Source organism: Xyrauchen texanus, chromosome 44 (assembly GCF_025860055.1).
Source record: "Xyrauchen texanus isolate HMW12.3.18 chromosome 44, RBS_HiC_50CHRs, whole genome shotgun sequence".
Lineage (NCBI taxonomy): Eukaryota > Metazoa > Chordata > Actinopteri > Cypriniformes > Catostomidae > Xyrauchen > Xyrauchen texanus.
This window is the reverse complement of record NC_068319.1, coordinates 26299875-26325176: the sequence shown is the minus strand read 5'-3', so window position 1 is coordinate 26325176 and position 25302 is coordinate 26299875. Positions and strand designations below refer to the sequence as shown.

Genomic DNA, 25302 nt, shown 5'->3' with positions numbered 1-25302 from the left:
CTCGTAGTGCTCACTATTTATAGTATGCAACTTTGTCATAGTCTTTGGTAATATTGCAGGATTAGACTCATGTTTGTTTAATTCTGTAGACTGCAACAATACCTTTTTGTATATACACTGATCAGCCACAACATTAGATTGTGCGTGACAGCATCATCTTCTCACAATTGTACAGAGCGGTTATCAGAGTTCCAGTAGACTTTGTCAGTTCTAACCAGTCTGGCCATTATCCGTTGACCTCTCTCATCAACAAGGCATTTCCGTCTGCAGAACTGCTGCTCACTTGATGTTTTTGGCACCATTCTGAGTAAACTCTAGAGAATACTATTCTGAGAAGCGGGTTGGTGCTGTTTTGGCTGCACGATGGGGACCTACACAATATTAGGCAGGTGGTTATATATATATATATATATATATATATATATATATATATATATATATATTACACATAAACACAGTATTTATTTATTAACACATTTATTACTCCAATCTCTGGAATACTTGATTCTGATTGTCAACAGCACAACGGTCTGGTTCTGGAAGTAAGAATAACCATTTATTTAGGAGAATTGATTTTTAACAATAACTATGCTTAAAGACAGAGCTACTATGAGCTCTGAGGTTGAAAATCGATAATGTGTTCTTCAGTTGCAGCCATCAGTCTGCATTATTTCTAGAGATGCACCGATTGCAATTTTGTTGGCCGATTCCGATTTTTTTTTTTTTACAAGTGTGACCTGCCGATACTCTCACTAAGAACTATTATTGACCGCATATACAAACAATATCTACCTTTCTTCAATGCTAAATTTAATTTTTAACATTACAATTTCCCCCAAACTGCACTAAGTTACAGGATCTTCTCTAAAAATAAAGTGCTCTGTGACTGGAAAGAGGTAGAAATAACAATTAACTGCAAATGAGTTGCTTTATATAACAAAACGGATGTCATTTTCCACTATTTTTATAAATTGACATTTTTCTCTTTATTATTCATCTAACAAAACAATTCCAAAGATTACAAGCCTATGAACAAAACTGACGTGTCCAATACGCAAACTCAGGTAATTTGTATGGCCCAAACCACGTTATATGAATAATCACATCAATATATTATTCCAAGGTTGTCCAGTTGCCAGATCTTGTATGAAATGCATCCTACTCACACAATCGACACGTCATACAAATTTCTAATAATTTGTGTCCTCAACCTGGCAACCAAAACCCAACTGCTCTGTTGATATCTGCGCAGGCAGTAGACGCGGGAAGTTGAATCAAGCATCAGGGGGAGTATAATTTCAAACAAAGGGAAGTATATTAAGATTAAGTATTTCAGATTAATCATAGTTTCATTACACAACAAATGCTCAGTGAAGCAGACCGGATCTAGCCAGCGTGAAAAGGTCTGTTGAGGGAAGAGTTTAAGTCTTCTGAATTTTGGGGTCTGCTTTTTGAAGGATCGGAAGACAACAAAAACAAAGCAGGAAATGGTTTACAACAACAACTTACATTTATATAGTGCTTTTCTAGGCACTCAAAGCGCTTTACATAGTATAGGGGGAATCTCCTCAACCACCACCAGTGTGCAGCATCCACCTGGATGATGCGACAGCAGCCATAGTGTGCCAGAATGCCCACCACACACCAGCTATTGGTGGAGAGGAGATGGTAGAGTGATGTAGCCAATTCAGGGATGGAGATTATTAGGAGGCCATGATAGATAGGGGCCAATGGAGGGAATTTGGCTAGGACACCGGGGTTAAACCCCTACTGTTTACGAGAAGTGCCCTAGGGATTTTTAATGACCACAGAGAGTCAGGACCTCGGTTTAACGTCCCATCCGAAAGACGGTGCTTTTTTTACAGTATAGTGTCCCCGTCACTATACTGGGGCATTAGGACCCACACAGACCGTAGGGTGAGCACCCCCTGCTGGCCTCCCTAATACCACTTCCAGCAGCAACCTTGGTTTTCCCCAGGTGGTCTCCCATCCAGGTACTGGCCAGGCTCAACCCTGCTTAGCTTTAGTGGGCAACCAGGCAATAGCTGCAGGGTGATATGGCATACATTTTGTCTATGTCCACCAATGGATTTGGTGCCAACCCAAATGTGCCGGACATATCGGATGGGGTGATCAATCTATTCCATGACTCGGGCTTGAATGAAAGAAGGGCTAAGTTGGTCGCTGTTTTCACAGATGCCGTCAATGTCAGTATGTACAACTGTGTTGTACCAAATCTATGGCAAATGACCGTGATTTGGGGATTCTCTTGTGCATATTTTGTGCACTCCACACACTCTTGAGAACTGGGCAAAATCAGCTGAATGCATGATTTCATATTGTGAGATTTCATATGGTTCTGTTATCAAGCTGCTGCAATTTTATTTACATAAAGGTGTAGCAAAAAAAGTTGTAGAGCTAACGAAGTTGTGTGATGAGTATTTTTAAAATTAGAACAGTTTCACAATATCAGATAGTCTGCACGGAGGCATGTGACACTGTTGAAAATATTGAGACTTTTGCCTGCCATTTAGATGCAACTGGCTACGACGGATGAAAGGGACTTGAAGCATGTCTGTACTGAATTTTTTCAGTGTTTTCTGGCCAACATGTTTGACATTGGCAACATTTTGCAACTGACTTTCAAAAGGTTTCAGCAAGAAAAGCTGACCATAGGAGAATGTAAAGATGAACTCATGCTAGCCATTGAACAGTTCACGCTTATGCTTGATGGCAAAGACCAGCACAGGAAACATACTCTTTCCAGAGCTAATGTGGACAGGGACCAAGTTCAATTATTTAGAGGTTTCATTGGAGAGTTTTAAAACAGATATGAATATCTGAAGTAATATGATTCATTTCTTTTTGTATTTGATCCTTCAATTTGGCCTCAAGAGATGCAAGACCTCCACAGTTGTGGCAACACAATGTTCGGGACCATCTTTCAGAAGTATGAGGCCATCTTGCCTCTTGACAGAGTCTCTAAGATAATGGTTGCCTTTTAAAGCAGGATGTTTGGTAGCCTCATCTGTGTATGATGTGTGCTTGTACTATATTTTAGGCTTTTACTTATACCTTATTATGATAACTCTAGGCTGACTGCTAGGCTGCTAACACAAAACACATGCTACTGTCTCAGAATAAACTTGTATTTTATGAATGATTTTATTCTGAAATCTAAACTGATACAATTTTGTTAGCTTTTGCATTTAAGGTTTTGACCTACACCAGAGCTACTGTGTAAAAGCAGTGCTTGTCACACACCATGCCTGTTTGAACAGAAACATTTGTGCCCCAAACTAAAAATAGATGGTTTCATTTACGGGGCTTTAGGAGATTTGGATGTGTTGGAGTGTGGTGGGGATTTCAGAGCCCCTCCAGTTTGGCAGTGCAATCTCCCTCCATAATCCACATGTGCTCGCCACTGGACAATTAATTAACCCCCCATGGAAACGTGGATTATGGAAATCCTGCATAGGGTGGTCATTTTGTGCATGGACAAAGCATGTGTATACGGGTTGGTGTGTGATAATGGGTGGAGGCTAAGCCACAAGCGCCAGAAGGATTACAGAGGAACGGACCAGGGTGCGTCCATGATCTATCTCAGCTTAGTACCACAATTATCCCCCCTCACCGCATTCTCATTAGACAAATGTTTGATCTCTAGGATTATGTAAGAGTGATGCTCTGCCCGCCTGTCCAACTTGGTTGTCGCTCTTTTTTTCCCCTACTCTCCTACGAGGAGAACTAAATGAGCATCTGTTGTATTCTAGAGACCAGGATGGATCGTGTGATGCTGAGTCTGCTTTAAATGAGGTTAGATTAAGCCACTAAAGCATTGTCAGTAATGTAGTGAGGTCTGTAGTTCAAAGAAACACGCAAGAACTTTAAAAATGAAGTACAAGAAATGTATCACCATCATGCAGGCGGCTATTGGGATTGCGCCTCTGAACAAGCGAGAGCTGTTACCTCCCGGCAGAAGGTTGTGGAGACCGTCAGGGTGAGTTTTGTATAGGAATGGAACAACTAGAAAAATAACAATGGATTCTTTATTTGTGTTGTGCTTCGTGCTTTTAAATCTGTAAAACTTGAGTCAGCGCTCATAAGCTTGGGATCTATATGCCTTTTTCGCATAGCAGTAATGATAATCAGAACATTTCCCTGATGATAATAAATTTATATCAGCATTTTTTCAGATATAAATAGGGCTACTCATTGCAAAATAGTCTTTGTTTTTCATACATATTTCCCAAAAAAACTTTGGTAAAGTGTTAGCACAGTGTAACTAAAAAGGTGATGCACACCGGATGCATTTGGCGTACGACATGGCACGTTCTAAAATTAGAAACAATTATTTTCTATGAAGGTACGCACATATATGACACCTACGACTCCAGAAGCTGCTCAAAATTATGCAGCGCCACAAAGGGCAACTCGCATAGTTTTCCATTAAATTCGACACAAATCATGATCAATGGACAGATTATTTTCTAGTCTAGACATCACTGGAGGATATATTGGAGTGGTGGTGGTGTAGTGGTCTAAGCACATAACTGGTAATCTGATAATCAGAAGGATGCTGGTTCAAGCCCCACAGGCACCACCATTGTGTCCTTGAGCAAGGCACTTAACTCCAGGTTGCTCCGGGGGGATTGTCCCTGTAATAAGGGACATAAATGTAAATGTAAATATATTGTGTATATGTATCTTTCATATAGCCTATACAATATATTTTCAGTTACAAGTATGCCTTTTTAACCTATTCAAGGCTACAGATTGATTGCAAAATAAATTTCGCCATTTCTAATTGTTCATTTTGCGCAGTTAACCAGTTTCATATTCTAAAGCATACTTTGGTCAGACACGAATGCTAAGCGTCTGTGATCAGGACCTACAACAAAAATTTCGTCATCAGCAGAGTGCTTGAGCACTGAACACGTGCAGCCAGATTGTGCAGAATGCTCATGTGCCTGGAATTATTTGCACTAATGAGTGGATCCACAAGGTGGCAACACTCACAGTTGAGCCTTTACTGTCAAGAAGAAGTGCTAGAAGATGATGTAATAGCTGCTTAAAAAACATGCAACGTATGTGAAAACAACAACAGTGCACGTCAAGATTGCGTGTGTGAAGAGGTCAGGAGATACATGCATTTGTAGAACTCAAATCTGAAGGAATATAAAGATGTCTTTTTGTCTAAACTCCTGTTGAGAAATAATCCAGTATATCATAGCAGTCGTAGAGCGCATGCACCAAATGCTTTGCATGCGTGTACAGTCTACTCAATTATACTTTGAAAGGCTGACGTTCGACTGTACGCAGATGCTAAGTGTTTGCTTCAAAACCAAAGTATACTTGAGCTTACCCTGCAAACTTCTCAACATCACTTTGTTAATTCTTGAAGTACAAAAACCTTCTTTTGTTTGTATGAACTGCCACTTGTCCTGCACCGCATTGACACATACTCTGTGTGATGCCTGTGCCTTGTCCTACACCTGACCATCTTCAGTATTGAGTATAGTGAATGTTATATCACCCCCTTGTGGTCTCTCAAAGCTATTACATCAGACTACATTAAACAGAAGTGAATTGGAAAGCTCACATATTAGGCTTGTGATTTAAATCTCAGCTAACGTAAATATATCATAACGTGCCAATCCATAATCAATGTATCAGTATTTTATGACATTCCTTGCGCTCAGTGATTGGATGTGTTTGAGGTTATATTATTGCTCTTTATATACCATCTCACCTGTGTTTGGTGTGGCTTCTCTCCTCAAATGACCCTGAAGAGTATTTGAGTTGCATTTGAATTTATACACTAGTTGGGCCTTTAATATGTTCAGTTTCACTGGTCTGTCTCAAATAATGTGGTAAGCCTTTAGTGATGCTTTGAAGTAATTTAACCATGTGGTTGCTCTAAAGCACGGCATGAAGCAGATTGCCTAAAGCCCCCTTAACTATGGTAAAAACACTGTAATGCATGGACTCTCGTGGCTTATTTTGCTTTTAAGATTGCTTTTAGAATTCAGAGTCGGAACTCTTTTGTATCTGTTTAAATGTGTGTGTGTGTGTGTGTGTGTGTGTGTGTATATATATATATATTAGTCAGTTTTGCACACTACTATTAAGCACTGTTGTTTCTATTAAATACACTACCAGCCAGAAGTTTGAATGCACCTACTTATTCTTTATTATTACTATTTTTCACATTTTAAATTAATAGAGTAATCATAATTATTAACCAACACCATGGAAGTATTGTAATTATGTAGTGACAAAATATATAAACAAATCAAAGCTTCTTTTAAAAATGTTATATTTTTGATTCTTCAAAGTAAATTGAGGTGACATGTTGGCTCCTTTTCCTTTTGCTCCAACTCATACATTACAAAAAAAAGTGTATATAAATAAATTGTAAAAAACAAACAAAAAAAATATATATATATTATGCACAATTCATATTTGTAAACAGAGCTAATTTGAAGATCATTATGTATAATGTACATATGCATATACAGTATGTAATCAGTGATATAACAGCAAATATTCTCTTACAGTGACCAGTCCATTCAAATTGAATTATTCCGCTCAAGCTGTTCCAGCTATCAGAGGTTTTCCCTGACCCACGAAGCTCAGTTTTTGTGTCTACGACGCCTTTCTGCTCCAAGCTACCCAGCTGTTTTACAGGTATTCTACTCAACCAAATTTTCAACAATTATTATTTATGATCCCATGAAATGGCTTGATGATGAGCAGAGTTTTCTTTACTATGTTTGAACTATTTCTTATTGAAATTTAGGCAGGACATATTCCTTTTTAAAACATTCAAGCTTTTAGTTTAAATCACAACAGTGAACCACAGTTTTCTACTTGTTATTGTCAGTCTGAAGGGTCATTCTAGAGAGCATTTTAATGGACAGAAAGTTGGATATGCCTGTGAGTGTAAGATGCGTCATCAATATTTTTGGGTTGTTTTTCAGAATAAAGACTATGTTTTTAATGCTTAAAGATTTTTACAAGTGTAATAGCATATAGATGGCTTTAAAGCAAACAGACATGGACCAAAAGCCACAAAACTCCGATTTTTATTTCATGGGGTCTTTAAAACACATCAATAACTCAGAATACATGAATGATCCTCATTATAGGTTTGTCAGTCATCCTATATTATTAATGCTTTATTATATACATGTGTTGAATCCATTTGTCTGATTGAATTATCATACAAATGTATTCTATATAATACCCTTACAATGTACAATTTATAAAAATGTGTACCGTGGTACAGATTATTATATTCATTCATTCTATATTACTAATGTATTTAATACCACCATGGTACATGTCTAAAAACATGTTATTGCCATTATTCAATGTCCAAAAACGCCATGGTAGTGTGCCTGTATGGTACTTTTGTCAGTGAGCTCATTCTTTTTAATGTGAAGTTATGTAACTTATTAACAGTCACAACCTTTGATGCTGATTGTGTGGGGGAAAGTATGGTTGAAAAGTTACATTTAATCTGAACACTAAATATCTGAATGAATAAATACAGATTGTGTTGTTGGAGCTTTTGTTTGTGATACTATGTTTGCTGTTATAGTGTTACAATGTGCTTATTTGAGAGCCTAATGTTGTGTCATAACTAAAACTGCCAATTGGTGATTTTTCGTAACTAAACACGTGTAAACAGAGACTTGAGTTTGGAATTTCAAAGGTTTTAACCTGTTAATACACCTCCCTTTTTTGAGCACAAACTATGAAAATGACCTTAAATGGTTGTCTTTCCTGAACCCTTTGGAGTATGGGCACAGTTGTAATATAATTTAAAAGAATTAAGATATGTTTAAAAAATAGAAAGTTAGAGAAGCTGAATGAATATTAATTACATGACATGGCTAGAGGCTCCAGTATGGTTATCCAGCCTTTGCCTCAGTCAATAGATATGTCATTTTGGAACCATCCATTTTATGCATATGGGAGATGGTGAAAGAAATGCATTCTAAAATAATCTAGAATCATTTCTTAAAAAGACCTTGAACGCTTATGACGGAAAATTAAACTAAAGCCAATATGAAATATTGTGCAAATTTATGTGCTTTATTTTTAAAACAATGTAGATTAATGTTTCACTCGTATTTTATTGGTACGTTTGGGAATGTGAATTTACAGTTTACAATCAAACGCTCCACCCCGCCACTTCCGGGATCTTTTGGTAGCCCAGAAAAAAAATTAGCACTTCACTCAAATTGGGCTGAAACTTTCCAAAAAGTGCTGTTTGTGGGGTTGGAACACCCAGTTTCCCACATTTTATTGGAGAGTGGGGCTTCATTAAATATCCACCAGATCATTGCATCGGTAAAACACAGGATTTTACATAAATTATGATAATTTACAGGTCACTGTCATTGTTATCGCGTCTGCTCTATAAGACCCGCCGCAGCAGCAGCTGTTGGTTGATATTAACTTTTTTCACGAAGAATTTAAGTAAACTCTGATTACAAACTGCTTTTTTTAATGTTCAAAGTGCTGTCGCTGTGACCGATATGAGGTAAAATATGATCTAACAATGATCTTATATGAACAAGACCACCATATACGAACCGATCCCGAACCGATACTCACAATTACATTTTAAACTCTTTAATTCAAACAATCATCTTAATTTCCTTTTCATCTGTCGTCTTTGGGTAAACCCCCATAGTTTGCAAGAGGCCCGTGATTGTGGAGAGATGCCTCTTTCTGAGTAGAAATTTTGAGGACTATTTTCATGTGAGTACTGTTAGAACTCAAATTCTAGGACAGTAATTTTATTTAAACATATTCGGTTTCTGCATTAATCTACGGTAGCAATAAATGCAAAAAATACCTGCTGCTATGTGTAATCGAATTAATTTAATACATTTTAATTAGGCATATAATCATTAGTTTGATGTGTTAAGAACACCAAAGTGCACAAACTGTGTATAAAACAGAATTACAAAACCTAATTTTCACCATAAAATATATTTTAAAACATTAGTTAAATCACAAATACATTTTTGCTTACACAGTTTTTGCTTACGCAATGGACAACATTTTATGTAATTAGCAAAAATTCTCTAATGCTTGACAGATAAGTAGTTTATTGTATAACTTTAAAATATATTTGAAAGTATTTTAATCAAAGATCCATGAAGTTTCATTTTTAACTATTTAAATATCCATTCTGTTAAGAATTATTTAATGTAAATATTGTGAAGTGTTAACCAGTTTTTGTAATTTTTCATCCCAAACCAAGTATGCTTCTGGAAGACAAATTTAATTAGGCCCCAAGCACTGAAAGTGTGGAGGCTCTATTGTTCTTCTATGGATTATTAGGGCCTAAGCACTGAAAGTGTGGAGGCTCTATTGTTCTTCTATGGATTATTAGGGCCTAAGCACTGAAAGTGTGGAGGCTCTATTGTTCTTCTATGGATTATTAGGGCCTAAGCACTGAAAGTGTGGAGGCTCTGTTGTTCTTCTATGGATTATTAGGGCCCAAGCACTGAAAGTGCAGATTTTTTTTAGATATATTGAACGGTGTTGCCATGGCCACACAATAAAGAAACGTAAAAATGGGGAAAAGGAAGTGTCTCATATCTTCTGCATGCATTGTGTGATTTATATCAAAATTGGCCTTGCGGGATGATCCCATTGATGTGGCTATTGTGGGTCACGTTCGTAGTGCCACCAACTGGCGGAAGGAAGTGTGTCACATTTAACAGACTTTGAAATATCCTTTATGTTTACCAAAACACATTTAATTATGTCAAGACAGTGCAGATTTAAAATTCTGAAGGGATTCTTGATATCTCAAATACAGTTGACATGGCAATGCAATAAATGTCACTATTTCTTTTTATGTGTAATCACATGTTTTTGAGGTACTTGGCATGCTTGAATTTTCATGATGTTTTGCACACACATTAGAGTTGTCGGCCATTAATTAGGCCTGGGCAAAAGTTAACACATGGTCGTGGCTGGGGAGCTCTTTAGTGCCACTTTTTGACAAAAGTGGTGGGGTCAGTATCTTCTACGGTCACCAAACTTGCTGCATATGTTGATCTCATCAAGCCGGAAAACTTTCAAAATGAAAGTCATTAGCTCTGACCAACAGGAAATAAGCCATTTTGGATTGAATGTGCATTTTTTGAAAATTGCAGGCCCTGAACCTTTGAATACTCCTCGTAAGGCATTCTTGTGACTGCCACCAAACTTGTTGCCATGGCGAGGCAATAAATTAAGGGCAAAAATGTGAAATAGGAATTTCCTTATAACTTTTGTGTGCATTGTATGTTTTATAATGGGGATGATAATATTTATGCGTCTATTGTGGGTCACGATCATAGTGCCACCAACTGGCAGCAGGAAGTAAGGCAATTTTAACAGACTTTGAAATAGCCCTCTTGTGTTTACGTGAATTGCTTAAAAATTATTTTTAATGATGTCAAGACACTGCTGATGTAAAATTGTGAAGGGATATTTGATATCTTAAATACTGTTGCCATGGCAGTTTATTATGTAAGGGAAAGCAGTTTTTAAAGTAAAATAAAAAAGCTATAGAAGTTTAAGTTTATTGTAATTCAAATGTACTACACAAACTTTTTATTTTTTATATAAATAAAAAATAATCAACTGTAATATAAAAATACTAGATAATCAAAGCCATATGTTTAACCCAGTTCTGAGTGGCAATTAACTTAACCAGAAATGTCTTAATAGAGGGCAGCCAAGATCCATTGTTGAATGATACCCAAAATCCATGTTTCAATCCCTGTAGGATTTTGTGGGTTGTGTTTAGAAGGTATCCCTCTTTCGTACTTTTCGTACTTTCATGGAGACTCTGCATGTGGAGGCTCATGCTGCCCTCCGCGATCCACGCACAAATTACCACGCGCCCCATTGAGAGTGAGAACCCCTAAACACGACCTCGAGGAGGTTACCCCCCCCCCCATGTGACTATACCCTCCTTAGCAACTGGGCCAATTTGGCTGCTTAGGAGACAGTTTATAACATATGCATTCCCTTCTCTACACTGTATTACAGCCTGTACCACTGAAAACAGCTTGCATTACAACTCTCTTTTGGAGCCACTCCGTGGACATTACACCCAGAAAATAGAGCTCACACATGCTCATATGCCTAACAACACTTACCACTTTGTCCACTGGGGGCAATGGCTCGAATTCCAGTAAGCACAGATCGGTTTTAGCTAAAGAAAAGTCAACCTACTGTTTCTGATTTCACTGTGAGATCAGTCTGTGCATAACCAACTACATTTATAAGCTTCTTCAGGCATAGTCAAATTGAATGGGAGCTGGGAGGACCGGAGTACATGTCTTGAAGAGCAGGCGAGCCGACTCGTGAGCCAAAAGTGTCATAGGCCCCATTAACACCTGGTATTAAAGGGATAGTTCACCCAAAGGTGAAAATAATTGGTCTCTCATAATTTACTCACACTCATGCTATCCCACAAGTGTATGACTTTCTTTCTCCTGCAGAACACAAACAAAGATTTTTAGAAGAATATTTGAGCTCTGTAGGTCCATACAATGCAAGTGAATGGTGACCAGAACTTTGAATCTTAAAAATCACATAAAGGAATCATAAAAGTAATCCATAAGACTCCTGTGGTTAAATCCATGTTTTCCGAAGAAATATGATAGGTGTTGGAGAGAAACAGATAAATAATTAAAGCTACACTATGTAACTTTTAATGTTTAATTTTAAAATAACAATGTTTTTAATGAGAGAGTGCAACAAAAATCCATCTCCAAACCATGTATTACTTTACACAAATACACTTTGATAAACCTGTAATAATGATATTATAAATATTTTAGAGCTGTCAGGACATATTTCACGGGAAATTGCATACAAATGTCTTTCGTGACAAACGTCATGCACGGCAAGTTGACATCATATCCGTACACAGAGAAAATAAGATCCGGCTTCTGTAGCGCATGTGTGGGAGTAGCTGAAGCTGAAAGTTTGTTGTCACAACGAACAAGAAAAATTTACCATGTATCATTCGAAATGGCAAACCTCCAGGGAATCACTTTGTTAAAACAAAGAAACCCCTAACAGACCAGAGTCTACAAGCAAAAAGTGAAAGCAACGCAGTCTGTAATAAAACCCAAATCATGAATAATGGTGAGGTGGCTTCAAATTTGAAAGGATTTAAAAGCGCCCCAGAGATGGATTTTTTTCTTACTCAACAGGTAAGATATTTTATTGATATGTTTATGTATAGTTGTGTAATCACACAACACAATGCAAAACAATAATTATACTGTAATCAGTGCTGAACTTTTCACTTGCTTGCACACGTTTGTATTTTTTTTTATAACGGCAATCATTTATTTAAATAAATCCTTTAGTCCAGGCTTGCCAAGAACATGTGAGTCTTGAAATGATGTTGACCACTGGTTGGTAACAATGACAATCTATTAATTATTTTCTACTGTGGTCTATTTGGATGGAATATCCTGCAGTTATAAAAACTTCACAGCGTTTGACCAAGTCAAGTGTCAAGTGGTATTTTATTGTCGTTCAACCAGATACAGTTAGTACAGTACACAGTGAAACGAGACAACATTCCTCCAACGACCATGGTGCTACCATATCAGACTAGCAATAATTATGTCTAATGTTAACAAATGTTGCCTAACTTTTGAAATGTAAGTTATTTCAAAACATCAATGTTTCCAATAGGTCAAAACAACAGCATAAGATATGCCACTTACCTGCTCAGATGACATGTTTTCAGTTATCCATCTTTTTTATTTCTTTGTTTATTTGTCCATCCGCTCTTTTAAGAGGTCCTGTATTAGTGTGTAAACTGGTGCCTCGAACCACATTCTTCTGCGCAGAGGAGCAGAGCTGAACCACAACCAAACAATGTACTTCTGCAAGACATATGCAGTTTTATTTTTTAACCGCTAGAGGGCCAAAAGTTATATAATGTAGCTTTAAGTCCTATTTATCTACAAATCTCCAGCTTGAGCAGCCCCGACCAGTAGGTGGCGACATAACACGAAGAATGTAAACAATACAAAAAACAAAAGAAGAATGTGAAAGTGGAGTTTTATTTTCATAGTTACAGCACAGTTACTGTTACTACAGTAAAATCATGAAACCGTTTTGCAAGGGTGATGTGTAATCCCAAAAAAATATTTTAGCTCATAGCTAAAAGTTGTTAGTTTCCTGCTTAGTGCTGTTTAGCATGTCGAGGCTGTCTGTTTGAGCGGTTTAACTTGACTTCCTCAATAGCACTTTAAACTAGAAAATAATCACTAGTATTAAAATGGGTCACATCAGTTTTGAGGTCTGCACACCGCAATAGCGAGGGTTGCCCAATTGATGCGAGTTCACCGTAGAGCACAGCAGATCATTGGCTCGAGTAGTTCCTTTCTCGCGCAAAGCTAAATCGCACCCATAAATATTGCTTTGCAGATGAGAAGCCTTTAGTGCATATAAAGTGCTGAACTCCAGATTGTCATTAAAGCTGAAAGTTTGGTGTCACAACGAACAAGAAAAATTGCCCTGGCTGCCCTAAATTTCACTTTGGTAACCACCAAAAATGTCTCAATGGAGGAACCATGGCATGTTCTTTTCCTGCTATCATCGACCTAGTTCGAATAGACCTGCAACTAGAGGTCTGCAACCTGATCCGGGCCGACAGGTTTCGGGCTAGTTCGGGTCAGTTTTTCAAGTAGGATGTCAGGTTTGGGTTTGTAAATAATAAAAAAAATAAACAGGCTACCGAACTTGTTTCACGCACGCGCTCTAATTCACAGACACGTTCGAACGGACAAGTTAGTGGCCATTCACACCGAATTTGTTTTTGCACATGTCTGTTCTGTTTTGTTCCCCATTGTTTAAACACATGCTGGAAGAATGTCTTTGACATTTGCACCACGTCTCGCTTTTTCTTTAGCATATTTTAAACACCATGTCAAGTTAAAAAGAACTTCAAATTGTCAAAAAAAAACATGTTGAGACTCCTTTGCTTGGTTTAATTTTTTTTCGCTGCAACAAGATTGTTTTAGCGCAGTTGTCACAAAGAGTCAACGTTCTGAACAAGTTCAGTCTGCATAGAGGGGACTGTTGCATTGTTTCATATGATTCTAGATTGTTCTGCACCAAGTGAAGTTTCAGCAAATTAACGGCAAGGCAATACTTTTCTCCCCTTCTGCTCTAGTGTACTGTGGGGCTGCTGTGCCTGGTTAAAACTATGCGTGTTTCAAAACTATACTTGTTTCAGTACTGTTACGAATGTTGCCTATACGCTTTCATAAAATACAGCCTATTGCAACAGTACTTACTAGGAGAAGAAATGAGATAGTAAGCAATTTTGGGTTCGGCCTTATAATCTGATGGTATCATTTGGGCCCGGTAGGGTCAGGACACACTGTCTCGTGTACGGGTCGGGTTTCATTTTTAGGCCCGTGCAGACCACCATCTGCAACCTACTTATGGGATGTGAACATCCAGTTGAGAAACACTGCTATAAAGTATTTTATTGGACAAATATATGGACACACCCTGAGTACAGGATGAGTCATCAATATTTTTATTCCATTTTTTTGGGAAGAGACTGTACATTTTAAATGTTTATATCTGTTAAAAGTTTATTTTGTCAACTTTTTGCAGTACAAATGCATATAGATGGCCTCAAAGCTTGCAGGCATGGATTAAATGCAACAAAACTCCTTGATTTCATGACGTCTTCTAAGAGAAGTGAACATGACTCACTGGACTACATCTCTTCCTTTTCCTGCACTTTTATTAAAAAAAAAATCCACATCCAAAATAAAGTACAGTTTTTGTAACAGTTGTATTAGGTACTGGTCCATGTATGTGTGATCAATTTTATTCTATCTTATAATACGAATGCCCATTTTTTTGAGTGTACAGGAGACCAAACTGAATCAGTTTTACACCTCTGATCGTAGGGCCTTAATCGTTGAAAAACTGTTGCTTTTGTGTTGGACTGAGAGAGCTGCTATTGTAGAACACAGCTGTACATGTTAAGTTAGTGAGTTGGGTGCTCCGAGCCCCATAATCCATCTAAATTATAATTAAAGTGATGAAGTCATTGCTAATCTACCAGCATCGCTTGTCATGTATGCCCAAAGAGAAAATCCTTATCTGAAAGATTTTGTTTTGAAATACCAGCACTTCAGAGGTGCTACTTGCTTTCCATTATCCATGCAAAGCTTTTAATGTCAATCCAGATAGAGCTGCATAATTTGATGAATTTAAATAGAAATTTTAATACCTTAGTAGTTGTCAAGTTCTCTGCCCCATTTTTTTTTTCTCTGCGTATCTGGCGTTGTCTGCTGTGGACAGTGGGATTTATACAGAATGTAGGCCAGTGGCATCAGTCTTACGTCAAAGGCAGACAGATGCATTGTGCTGAGAGGTGATGCGCTTTGAGCCAGAGATATTGTGTTCACGGGAGAGGTGACAGCATGAAGACGGTACTCTCGCTGCACAGGAAATGGGCGCATACCATCAAGGCCATTCGCATCCTCCAGGAAATCGTAAGCAAGTCTCAAGTACTATTGCTGATGGTCATTACTCCACCTGTTAATATCTTGTACAGTTTGTGTAAAGAAGTGTAACTTTTTAGTTTTTATCTATTTATGTTTTGACTTAAAACAGAATGCCTTAGTATTTGGTTGGGGTGTTATTACTGATATGGTACTTCGACTTTGATTCGACTCTTTACTAAATAATGTGATGCATCACACTATCTGACAATTGGTTCGAAAAACTAGGGCTGAGTAAAAATATCGATTTTCCGATGAATCACGATTTTATCACGTTTTGATATCGATTCTTAAATCTCAAGATTGCCATTTTATGTATGTAAATTTCCATTGATCGTAAATCACTCACATATGCAATCAAATGTCAATATGCAAACTAAATGTTTGTTATTAGCCACTTTTCACAAAGAAGTTCAGTACAGAGAACTTTTCACTGCTTGTTGAGAGTAAAAGTTTGGTTTGGCTCGTTCTGTGTAATTGTGTCCAAAGAAGAGATCCACACAATCCATTTTTCATTCTCTTTTAATATCCTTTCTGTTCTTTACAGTCAGTTGTTGATCAGAAATGACAACAACAACAAAAAACATTTAATTTTAATCACACGTAGAACGGATGTGCTAAAGAAGCCATTCGACTCCACTTAATGTGCGCACAACCGAAAGAGCTACTTTCAAAACACACACACACACACACACACACACACACACACACACACACACACACACACACACACACAACTGAGTTGGCTGAAAATTGCATTATGAGTGGAGATAAAGGCGTTTTAGGCCACTTTGCTGTATAACATTACGCCGGTAAACGATGTAGGCGTAAATCACAGAAGCTTAAGCGCGATGAAAGGATACAAAAAGAGCTGACATGTCTTGAGTTTTCAGTCTTCTCTTTTTTTAATAAGCTGTCGCAATATCCCGTCCATAACACACGGAGGAATCGGTGTCCGAAACAACAGCCTCCTCATAAACAGCTGCTTCATGTCTGCAGCCAAGAAATATTGTCGCCGGTCCGGGACCTTTGTTATGTCCACGTGTATTTTGAATTTTCCGCTGTAATGTGAGGTCATGCATGAGGCAGCACTGTGATTGGATGGAAGCTCTGAATCTTGTCACAGACCTCATTTTTGTGATGTTGGTTCAACTTTTGTTTAAAAAAAAACAAAAAAAAACACTTTCACCTTATTAGCAAGCATAATGAGTGCTATCATTGTTTTCAACGATGTGCAACCTGTAAATATTTGTTGACTTAAAATATTTGCTTTAGGGTTTCATGACCCTTTAAAAAGCTAAAATGTGACCAAATGATGAAAAATTATGAATACAATTTGTATCAAGTCAAAAGTTCCCCTATAAAATTAAAATCATTAGCTGAAAGAGAATTTCTTTCATATTTAAGCAAAATGGGCATTATTCCTGAAATATACCCAAATGAATAGTAAATGAAGCAAATAGAAATCTGAAACAAAACGAGAGCTTGTGAATCAGAATCAAATTAAATTGGGAAATCAAATGGAATCTGTATCAATCCCCAGCCCTATGGAAAAACCGCTCATTTTACAACATTTACAACTTAAAATTGCTAAAGAATCAAGAAATTAATGACTTAAACATTGAATATTATTGTAGTAATCATAATCATTGTCACACTGATGCATCACAATGCATTGATGCATATTTACACTAGTATTTGGCATGTTACTGTGGTGTAGAAATTTACATTTTGAATGTAAAGGACTGGGTTGAAAAGCCATCAGTTCATCACACTCAATATGTGGTGGTTAAGATGATGGGTGGTGTTACTGGGGGGTGGGGGGGTTGTGTGTTTACATGCAGGTGGCATCCTTTTCAGTTTTGGTAATCAGAATGTACTATGACAGTTGTTAAACAAATGTGTTGATTCAAAAAAATAGCTTTGAGCCTTATTTCTTCAACATGCTATATTCCTTGACTTTTTATATGTGTGACTGTAGATATATCTCAGTACAGCGTATTTGTTTCAGTTTAACTTGTACAAAAATAGAGTCTCAGATTAAAGCATGAAGACAAACAACAGGTTGGATAAGGCAACAATTGTCCCAGCTGTGGATTCTGGGAAAATAATTATTTAGGGCAATAGTGGGATGCATATTTAGTTGAGAAGATTAAAGAGCAACAATCATAATCACTGTGTGTGTGTGTGTGTGTGTGTGTGTGCGTGCGTGCGTGCGTGCGTGCGTGCGTGCGTGCGTGTATTTATCACTTTGTGGGGACCAAATGTCCCCATCAGGATAGTAAAACCCGAAATGTTTGACCTTGTGGGGACATTTTGTCGGTCCCCATGAGGAAAACAGCTTATAAATCATACTAAATTATGTTTTTTGAAAATGTAAAAATGCAGAAAGTTTTCTTTGAGGGTTAGGTTTAGGGGTGGGGTTAGGTTTAGGGGATAGAATATAAAGTTTGTACAGTATAAAAACCATTATGTCTATGGAAAGTCCCCATAAAACATGGAAACACAACGTGTGTGTGTGTGTGTGTGTGTGTGTGTGTGTGTGTGTGTGTGTGTGTGCCGGTGGGTGAAGAGGTAACTAGTGGCGTTTCACAGGGCATGAAGTCACGTGGCTCTAATACTCATGCAGAGGGTCATATTTATAGTGTTAAACTCAATGGCCAGTCTTTCTTTTAAAATAATTTATATCTAATATGGTAGGCCTTTATTTTAAAGAGGTCATACCATACATTTTAATCCGTTTATTATGTCCCAGAGCTTATTTAATAACCTTTTAAGTCCTCCTGTGCAAACGCCCATTTTGCATGTGAAATGTGTAACCAAGCTTTGCTGCACTTGCACGAAAGCTGTGGGTTTTCTATCAGGTCCAATTCAGTTTGTGTTGCCCTTATTCTTGTATAATAGTCTCTTTGTAAAGTCTACATTACACTGTAACAGATTCATTCAGCAGTCTGCATCTAAATGTGCCATTCAAACTGTTAATATCAGACTGAAATGATCAGAGACCTGTAATTATCAGGAAAAATAAACTAGCTGCTTGTTTCTAATATTGGGATTCTTCAAAACGTTGTTAGGTCATCCATCCTGCTGAATAAATGTTAGATCCAGTCTCCCACTAGACATCTCTCTCAATCAGAAAATATCCAAATATCAGAGTTTTGTCAACAGCCTGTTATGTTAACTCTTCTACTTTTACCAGTCCAAGAACTAGGCATAGACAGCAGTGACATAGAGCAACAGACATGAGAATAAGAGTGGTAAAATTGAGCTGTGTTTACTGAATGATCTTGGTTGTGTCTGTCTCAATGCTCAGTCTGACTTCATCTGACCAGCACAAGTACAACAAGTCTTATTATACCAATTAAAGACGATGGAAAATTACTATCTGACGTTAAAGCCTTGAAATAGAAACATCTCTTTATCTCTGACTTTTGAACACAATACAGCACACAACATAAGATTAAACAAAAATAATAATACATAGCAAAATATAATTAAAAAAGAATACTCTTGAAGACGCACACACTCAGGTTGCCATTTAAAACTCAAATGAGATCATTAGATACGTCACGATATATGCAGAGCAGTAGGTGCTACACAAAGCCAAGAATAGAACAAGGTTTGGCACACTTCAACATATTTCACTCATATCATTATTTCTTTCGTTTTTTCTTTCTCTGTATTATCAAATGTAAATGTGGGCAGTCATGTATTAATGGATTCATCAATCGTGCATTAGGAAAAAGTCACAGAAATACTGAATAAGACATTTTTTTGAACTGGGGATGAAGTTTTGAGTTTGGAAGTGTACAGTTTATTTTCATTCTAAAATAAAAACAATTACTTCAAAATTCCTCATGATGTAACAGCATTTCTTTATTCCTGTAAATAAGATTATTTCTGGTTGAATATGTGGTTTTTTTGTGTTCAGTCAGTTGATTGAGTAATTCGATTACCACATTCTATTGGGCTGAAGAGAAACGGTCATATACTTTTTCACTGTGGCAGCACTACGCTGCAGATTTTGCCTTACAGATCACTGATATCCACTGTAACTTGACTCTGTCCATCATTGTCCTGTACATAACAGCTTGTTCTGTTTCAGAACCCAGTCATGGAGGAGACGGTGTGGGAACAGTACACTGTGACCCTACAGCGGGTGAGTACTTCACTATTTGTCTATCTGGAGTGCAAAATGATTGATACCGATGATAATTGTATTGGTTTAATGTGGTTGAGTAATGCTGTACACAAAGAACTGAGCTTTGATTGTTTAAAGTAGAGATCAGGGAGGGTTGAAATCTCATCAGATCTATTCCATAATCTGAAGAGGAAAAGGGCAGGCACTGTCACGTATCCACCGGAATCCATCTCCCTCACCATCAGTCACCCGCTCTCACTCGCCTGAGTTTTATTCACGCACACCTGCAGCTCATTATCACCTAATTTGGACATGCAATTAAACCTCACTCTCGCTCTCAGTCAGCGTCTAGCCTTGTTGAAAGTTCCTTGGACTCACCTTTTGCTCTGCTGCAGTAGTGAAGTGCTTATCTGTTTTATACTTACCTGTATATCAACGTTGTGCTCTGGATTTGCAAGATAATTGACCTTGAGAACACCGAGTTTACAGCATACCTGCTTACCTGTGTGTATCACTCCTGTTTATCATTGAACAGAATACAGTAGAGACAGATCTTATTTCACCCCAAAATCAAAACTAAAGAAATTATATGTCTGCTGATTTAGCGTAATTCAGTGCAATTTAATTATGTAAAAATAATGTGTTCTATTCTTCTAATGTTAAGTTACACAATTAATTATACCCCTGGAACATAATAGTGAATTTCCCTACAATCAGATTAATTCAGGATTGAAATGCCACCTTCTTGTTTTCATGAGTCTCAGTCAGCAGTGGACAGTAAGCGCAACTCCAGCTGTACAGGCAACAAACCACACACCTGCTTTACGCTGTACTAAAAGAGGAACACAAAGCAGTCATAGTGTGCATGACTCGAACGCATACATATTCGCTCATGGTCAAAAGAGTATACTTTAAAAGACTGAGCGCTCGACCGTGTGCGAGATCCCCGAAAGGCGGAAAAACGAAGTATACCCGAGCCTCAAGTTGTTTTTCTTTTGTTTTTTTTGGTTTGGATTTTCTGCCCAATTTGGAATGCCCAATTCCAAATGCGCTCTAAGTCCTCGTGGCGGCATAGTGACTCGCCTCAATCAGGTTGGCGGAGGACGAATCTCAGTTGCCTCCGCATCTGAGACCATGAATCCACGCATCTTATCACGTGGCTTGTTGAGCATGTTACCGCGGAGACCTAGAACATGTGGAGGCTAACGTTATTCTCCTTGCAATCCACGCACAACTTACCATGTGCCCAACCGAAAGTGAGAACCACATTATAACCACCGTTTCAGCGGCTGGTAGGGGACTCCTCCCTAAGCGCTCTGGTGGGGGAGTAGGGGTGTAGAAGGTCAGTGATATATTGAGGCGCAAGACCAGCTAGTGCCTTGTAGACAAAAATCCATATTTTTAAATCAACCCTGAATTTCACCGGAATCCATTGTAGAGATGCTAAAACCGTTGAAATATGGTCCCTCTTTCTTGAACGTGTTAAAAGTTTAGCTGCTGCATTTTGAACAAGCTGTAGGCGGGATAACGCAGGATAACGCAGTTTGGAGCAGACCAATGTACAATGAGTTGCAATAGTCCAACCTAGATGTGATAAGTGAGTGGATCACAATTTTTAAGTCTTGATTGGAAAGAAAATGTTTTATTTTAGTGATGGATCTAAGGTGAAAAAGCTACCCTTGACAACAGCACTGATCTGCTTATTGAAAAGGAATGAGGAGTCTAAAATCACTCCAAGACTCCTCACATGATCTTGTACATTCGGCGTCAGAAGGCCTAAATGGGCAACCAGGCCAGGTAAGGAGGTCATGGAGGAACCTAAAATAAGAACTTCGGTTTTGCTTTAATTGTAATAATTGTTTGCCAGCCAATTTTATATCTCTTTGAAGCATTTTAGTGCACTCTCAGATTAACAATTCTTGTCTGCACTCACTGGGAAATAAAATTGGCAGTCATCAGCATAACAGTGATAAGATATGCTGTACTTATTGAAAATAGAGCTCAGAGGAACCATATACAGTGAAAATAACAACGGTCCTAAGATTGACCCTTGAGGGACACCACACTGGTATAGAGCCGAGGTAGAAAAAAAATGACCTAAATTCACAGAAAATGTCCTTTCTTTTAAATAGGAGGAAAACCACTGGATGGCCATCCACTGGATGCCAACCATACATTCTAGACAATTGTGGAGAATACTATGGATACTCCACAATACTCCACAATACTATAAAAAGGTTTTAACAAAGGATGTAGAATTGCATGTTTAAAACTCCTTGGAACAACTCCACTTCCTAATGAGCTGTTAATTATAGCTGTCACACTGGAACTGATAGTCATAAAAACTTCTTTAAGAAGGCGTAGAGATAGATTATCCTGCTTGTAACTGGAACACTTCATAGAGACTACATCAGCTGTTCTGATGTAACTGGTTCAAAGTGAGTCAGGGAGCTGGACGGGGAGGGAATTAGTGGTTGATCAAATTGTGAAGTTAAAATCACACCTTTTAATCTGCTCAATTTTATGAGTAAAGAAGTTTAAAAATGTTTCACAGCTCTCTTGGGTGGCATCCAGTTAAGCATTTTTAGTTGGGTTCCAAACAGATTCAATTGTTTTGAACAAAATGTTTGGTTGATTTATGTTATCAGAGATTACTGTAGAGAAAAACTTGGATTTAGCTTCCTTTACAACTCTCTGATAGTTTGTTAAACAAAAAGATGTCATTAGAGACCTGAAGCTTGTCTCTTTTGCACTTTCGCTCTGCTCTTCTGCACTCTTGTCTGAGAGCGCGGGTGAAGTCATTTAAGCAAGGCTGTGAAATACCCTTAACTCTCCTTGGCTTGAGTGGAGCGACATTATCAAGTGCAAAAGTACAAGATTTATTAAAATCTTCAACCAATGATTCAGTGTCGAGTCCAGCTATGACATCATCTGTGAAATGCGTTAGATAAAATTCTGAAAACAGATTGGCTGTAGATGAGTGAATGGACCTGGAGTGACGTAAGTGTTGAGAAAAAGAAGGCAGAGGACAAGTAGAGACAGATTCAAACATTATTGAATCTAAGACCTCGAAGTTGGACACAGAAAGACCATATGATAACACCAGATCTAATGTAGTACCTATATTGTGAGTAGGACCAGTGACTTGTTATACAAAATTGAAAGACTCAGTAAGGGGAGAGAAAAAAAAATGCTTCTCCGTGGTGGGCAAATTTCGTTGTTTCGCTTCTATTCCGCAACACTCCCATAACTTGAGTCATGTTCACTGATCGGGACGATTGGGACCATAGGCAGCTAGGATGTATATCATGCAGTCTGGCATTACGTCGCACGGTGTGCCATGGCGATTGGCGATGTCTATCGTACAGTCTGACAAGCAACAACCGTAAAGGACTATTATAAATCGTACAGTGTGCACCCGCCTTTTAGACCAAATAATTAAGAAAAGCAGCCACTAAGTGCCCAACATATAGATGGGAACTCCTATACTGTTTAAAAAGCATCCCAGGGTGATGCCTCAAGAAGTTGGTTGAGAAAATGTCAAGAGCACATTTCTGCAAACTCTAGGCAAAGTGTGGCCTCTTGGAAGATGCTAAAATATAACGTAGTTTTGATTTATTTTGGATTTTTTTAGTCACAACTTAATTCCCATATTTCCATTTCTATTATTCCATCATTGTGATGACTTTACTATTATTCTAAAATGTGAAGAAGAATTTTTTTTTTAATTAAGAATGAGTAAGTGACCCTAAACTTTTGAATGGCAGTGTACATTCATGCCTTCTTGGAAAAGCCCTTATACTGACAAATAATTACTTGCAGCAGAGCAAGTATGGTGACTTGCTACTGCTAGAACATACGCAGACATGCTACCCACATTAACATGCTACAAATTTTCAGGTGAATGTCATGACTGAACCGTGTTAATGCTCTGAAAAAACACAACATGCAAATGTGCCTTTATCTAGGACTCCAAAATGGGGTTTGGCATCGCTGTGTCTGGAGGACGGGACAACCCAAACGAAGAAAGTGGAGAAATGTCAATCGTCGTTTCCGATGTGCTGCAAGGGGGTCCTGCAGATGGCTTGTTGTTGTAAGTAATGCAATTATTAAGCATATCCACACCCAAGGAAATTGGAAATATCGTTTCTAAGGATTTTAATTGTAAACAAACATTTGTCTAATTATGTTTCATGTTATGCAGTGAAAATGACAGAGTAATTCAGGTGAATGCTGTGCTCATGGATGGCGTCCCACACCCCTTTGCAGTGCAGACTCTCCGCAAGTGTGGCAAAGTAGCAAAAATTGTGAGTGTAATGCTTTGAATTCTCCATCATATAAATTAGCATTTATTAATTGTATTTCACATTTTATTACTTAATCATTTATATACAGTTCTTTATTTCAAAATTAAGTACCCTCCTTCCACTAGTAGATATAGTCAATGACATTTAAACTTAGGTTAACAGTTGGCCTCTCTTGGTGCTGCACATTTATATACACAGTAGCTAGGTGAAAAGTTTTTTCACGTCAAAGCTAGAACACTGTTTCGACCAACCAACAACCAGGATCAGAACTGTCTGTTTTACAATGAGAACTTGATGCTAGAACAACATTTTTTAGCTCAAATTTAGGTTGTATTGCCATTTGAAATCCAGATCGAAGTATTGAATTGTAATACATTTTTGTGCCCCCTTCTCCAGACAATAAAGCGAGCTAGGAAGATCCCTGTCAGCATGATTAAACGTGCCCCATCTCCAGAGGACCGCGTCTTCAGCGGTGACTACAATGACGACTATGAGCAGGATCGGCGCAGCATTTACAGTGGACGCAGCTACCCTGATCACGATGCCAGTCTAGAACGGGAGCGAGGCGGCTATGCAGACGAACACGATCGTGACTACGAACGCAGTCGTGGAAGGAGCATGGAGCGTGGCGTGAGCCCCGATAGACAATACCGACGAGATGGCAGCCGCGGGCGAATACTGGACCGCGAACTTAGCCCCGATCGGCGTTATCGTAGGGACCACACACTGGATAACCCCAGCAGTCCAGAACGACGTTACCGAAGTGATCGGAAGCTGGATCACAACTACAGCCCGGATAGGCGCTATCGTAGCGAACACAATCTGGACGTAGATCGGAGTCCAGACAGGCGATACCGAAGCGATCATACGTTGGACAGATCGCACAGTCCAGATACGCAGTATAGGCCTGAACCAAAAAAGAAATACAGCAGAGAGAATTTAGCCAGTGACCATGACCGCAGGAAGTACGATTCTCGCCAGGACGAAGCAATGAAGAGGGGTAACAGTCGGGACCGGTTGGACCGTTCGCCCTCACCTCCCTCACCGCAACACCATGAACCTTTGGAAAAGCCCCTCAACGTTACTCTTCTGAAGAACCGACCCAATGATGGTAGAGATATACCGCATTCATCACATTCATATAGTTTATTTTTTGAACATGACATCTAATACTTCATTTTTCATTTGCTTGTTTGTTTAAAATGCTCAAATGAAGTTAATGGTCCTGTGTCAACCTGCAGCCAACATCTAGCATTCTCTTTTCTCATATTTA

The 25302-nt window shown here is 38.3% G+C and overlaps 1 protein-coding gene across 3 annotated transcripts in view; it reads left to right on the top strand.

The window, feature by feature from the left end:
* tjp2a (tight junction protein 2a (zona occludens 2)) overlaps positions 1-25302 on the top strand; it is a 47157-nt gene that overhangs the window by 6273 nt on the left and 15582 nt on the right. For 2 of the 3 annotated variants that reach the window (XM_052116938.1, XM_052116936.1), the window contains exons 2-6: positions 6561-6690; positions 19687-19740; positions 23691-23815; positions 23927-24029; positions 24426-25140. In XM_052116938.1, coding sequence (XP_051972898.1) covers positions 19696-19740; positions 23691-23815; positions 23927-24029; positions 24426-25140 — 988 coding nt within the window. In that variant the 5' untranslated portion in view covers positions 6561-6690; positions 19687-19695. The remainder of the gene's footprint in view (positions 1-6560; positions 6691-19686; positions 19741-23690; positions 23816-23926; positions 24030-24425; positions 25141-25302) is intronic. The other variant, XM_052116937.1, reaches the window with a different exon arrangement.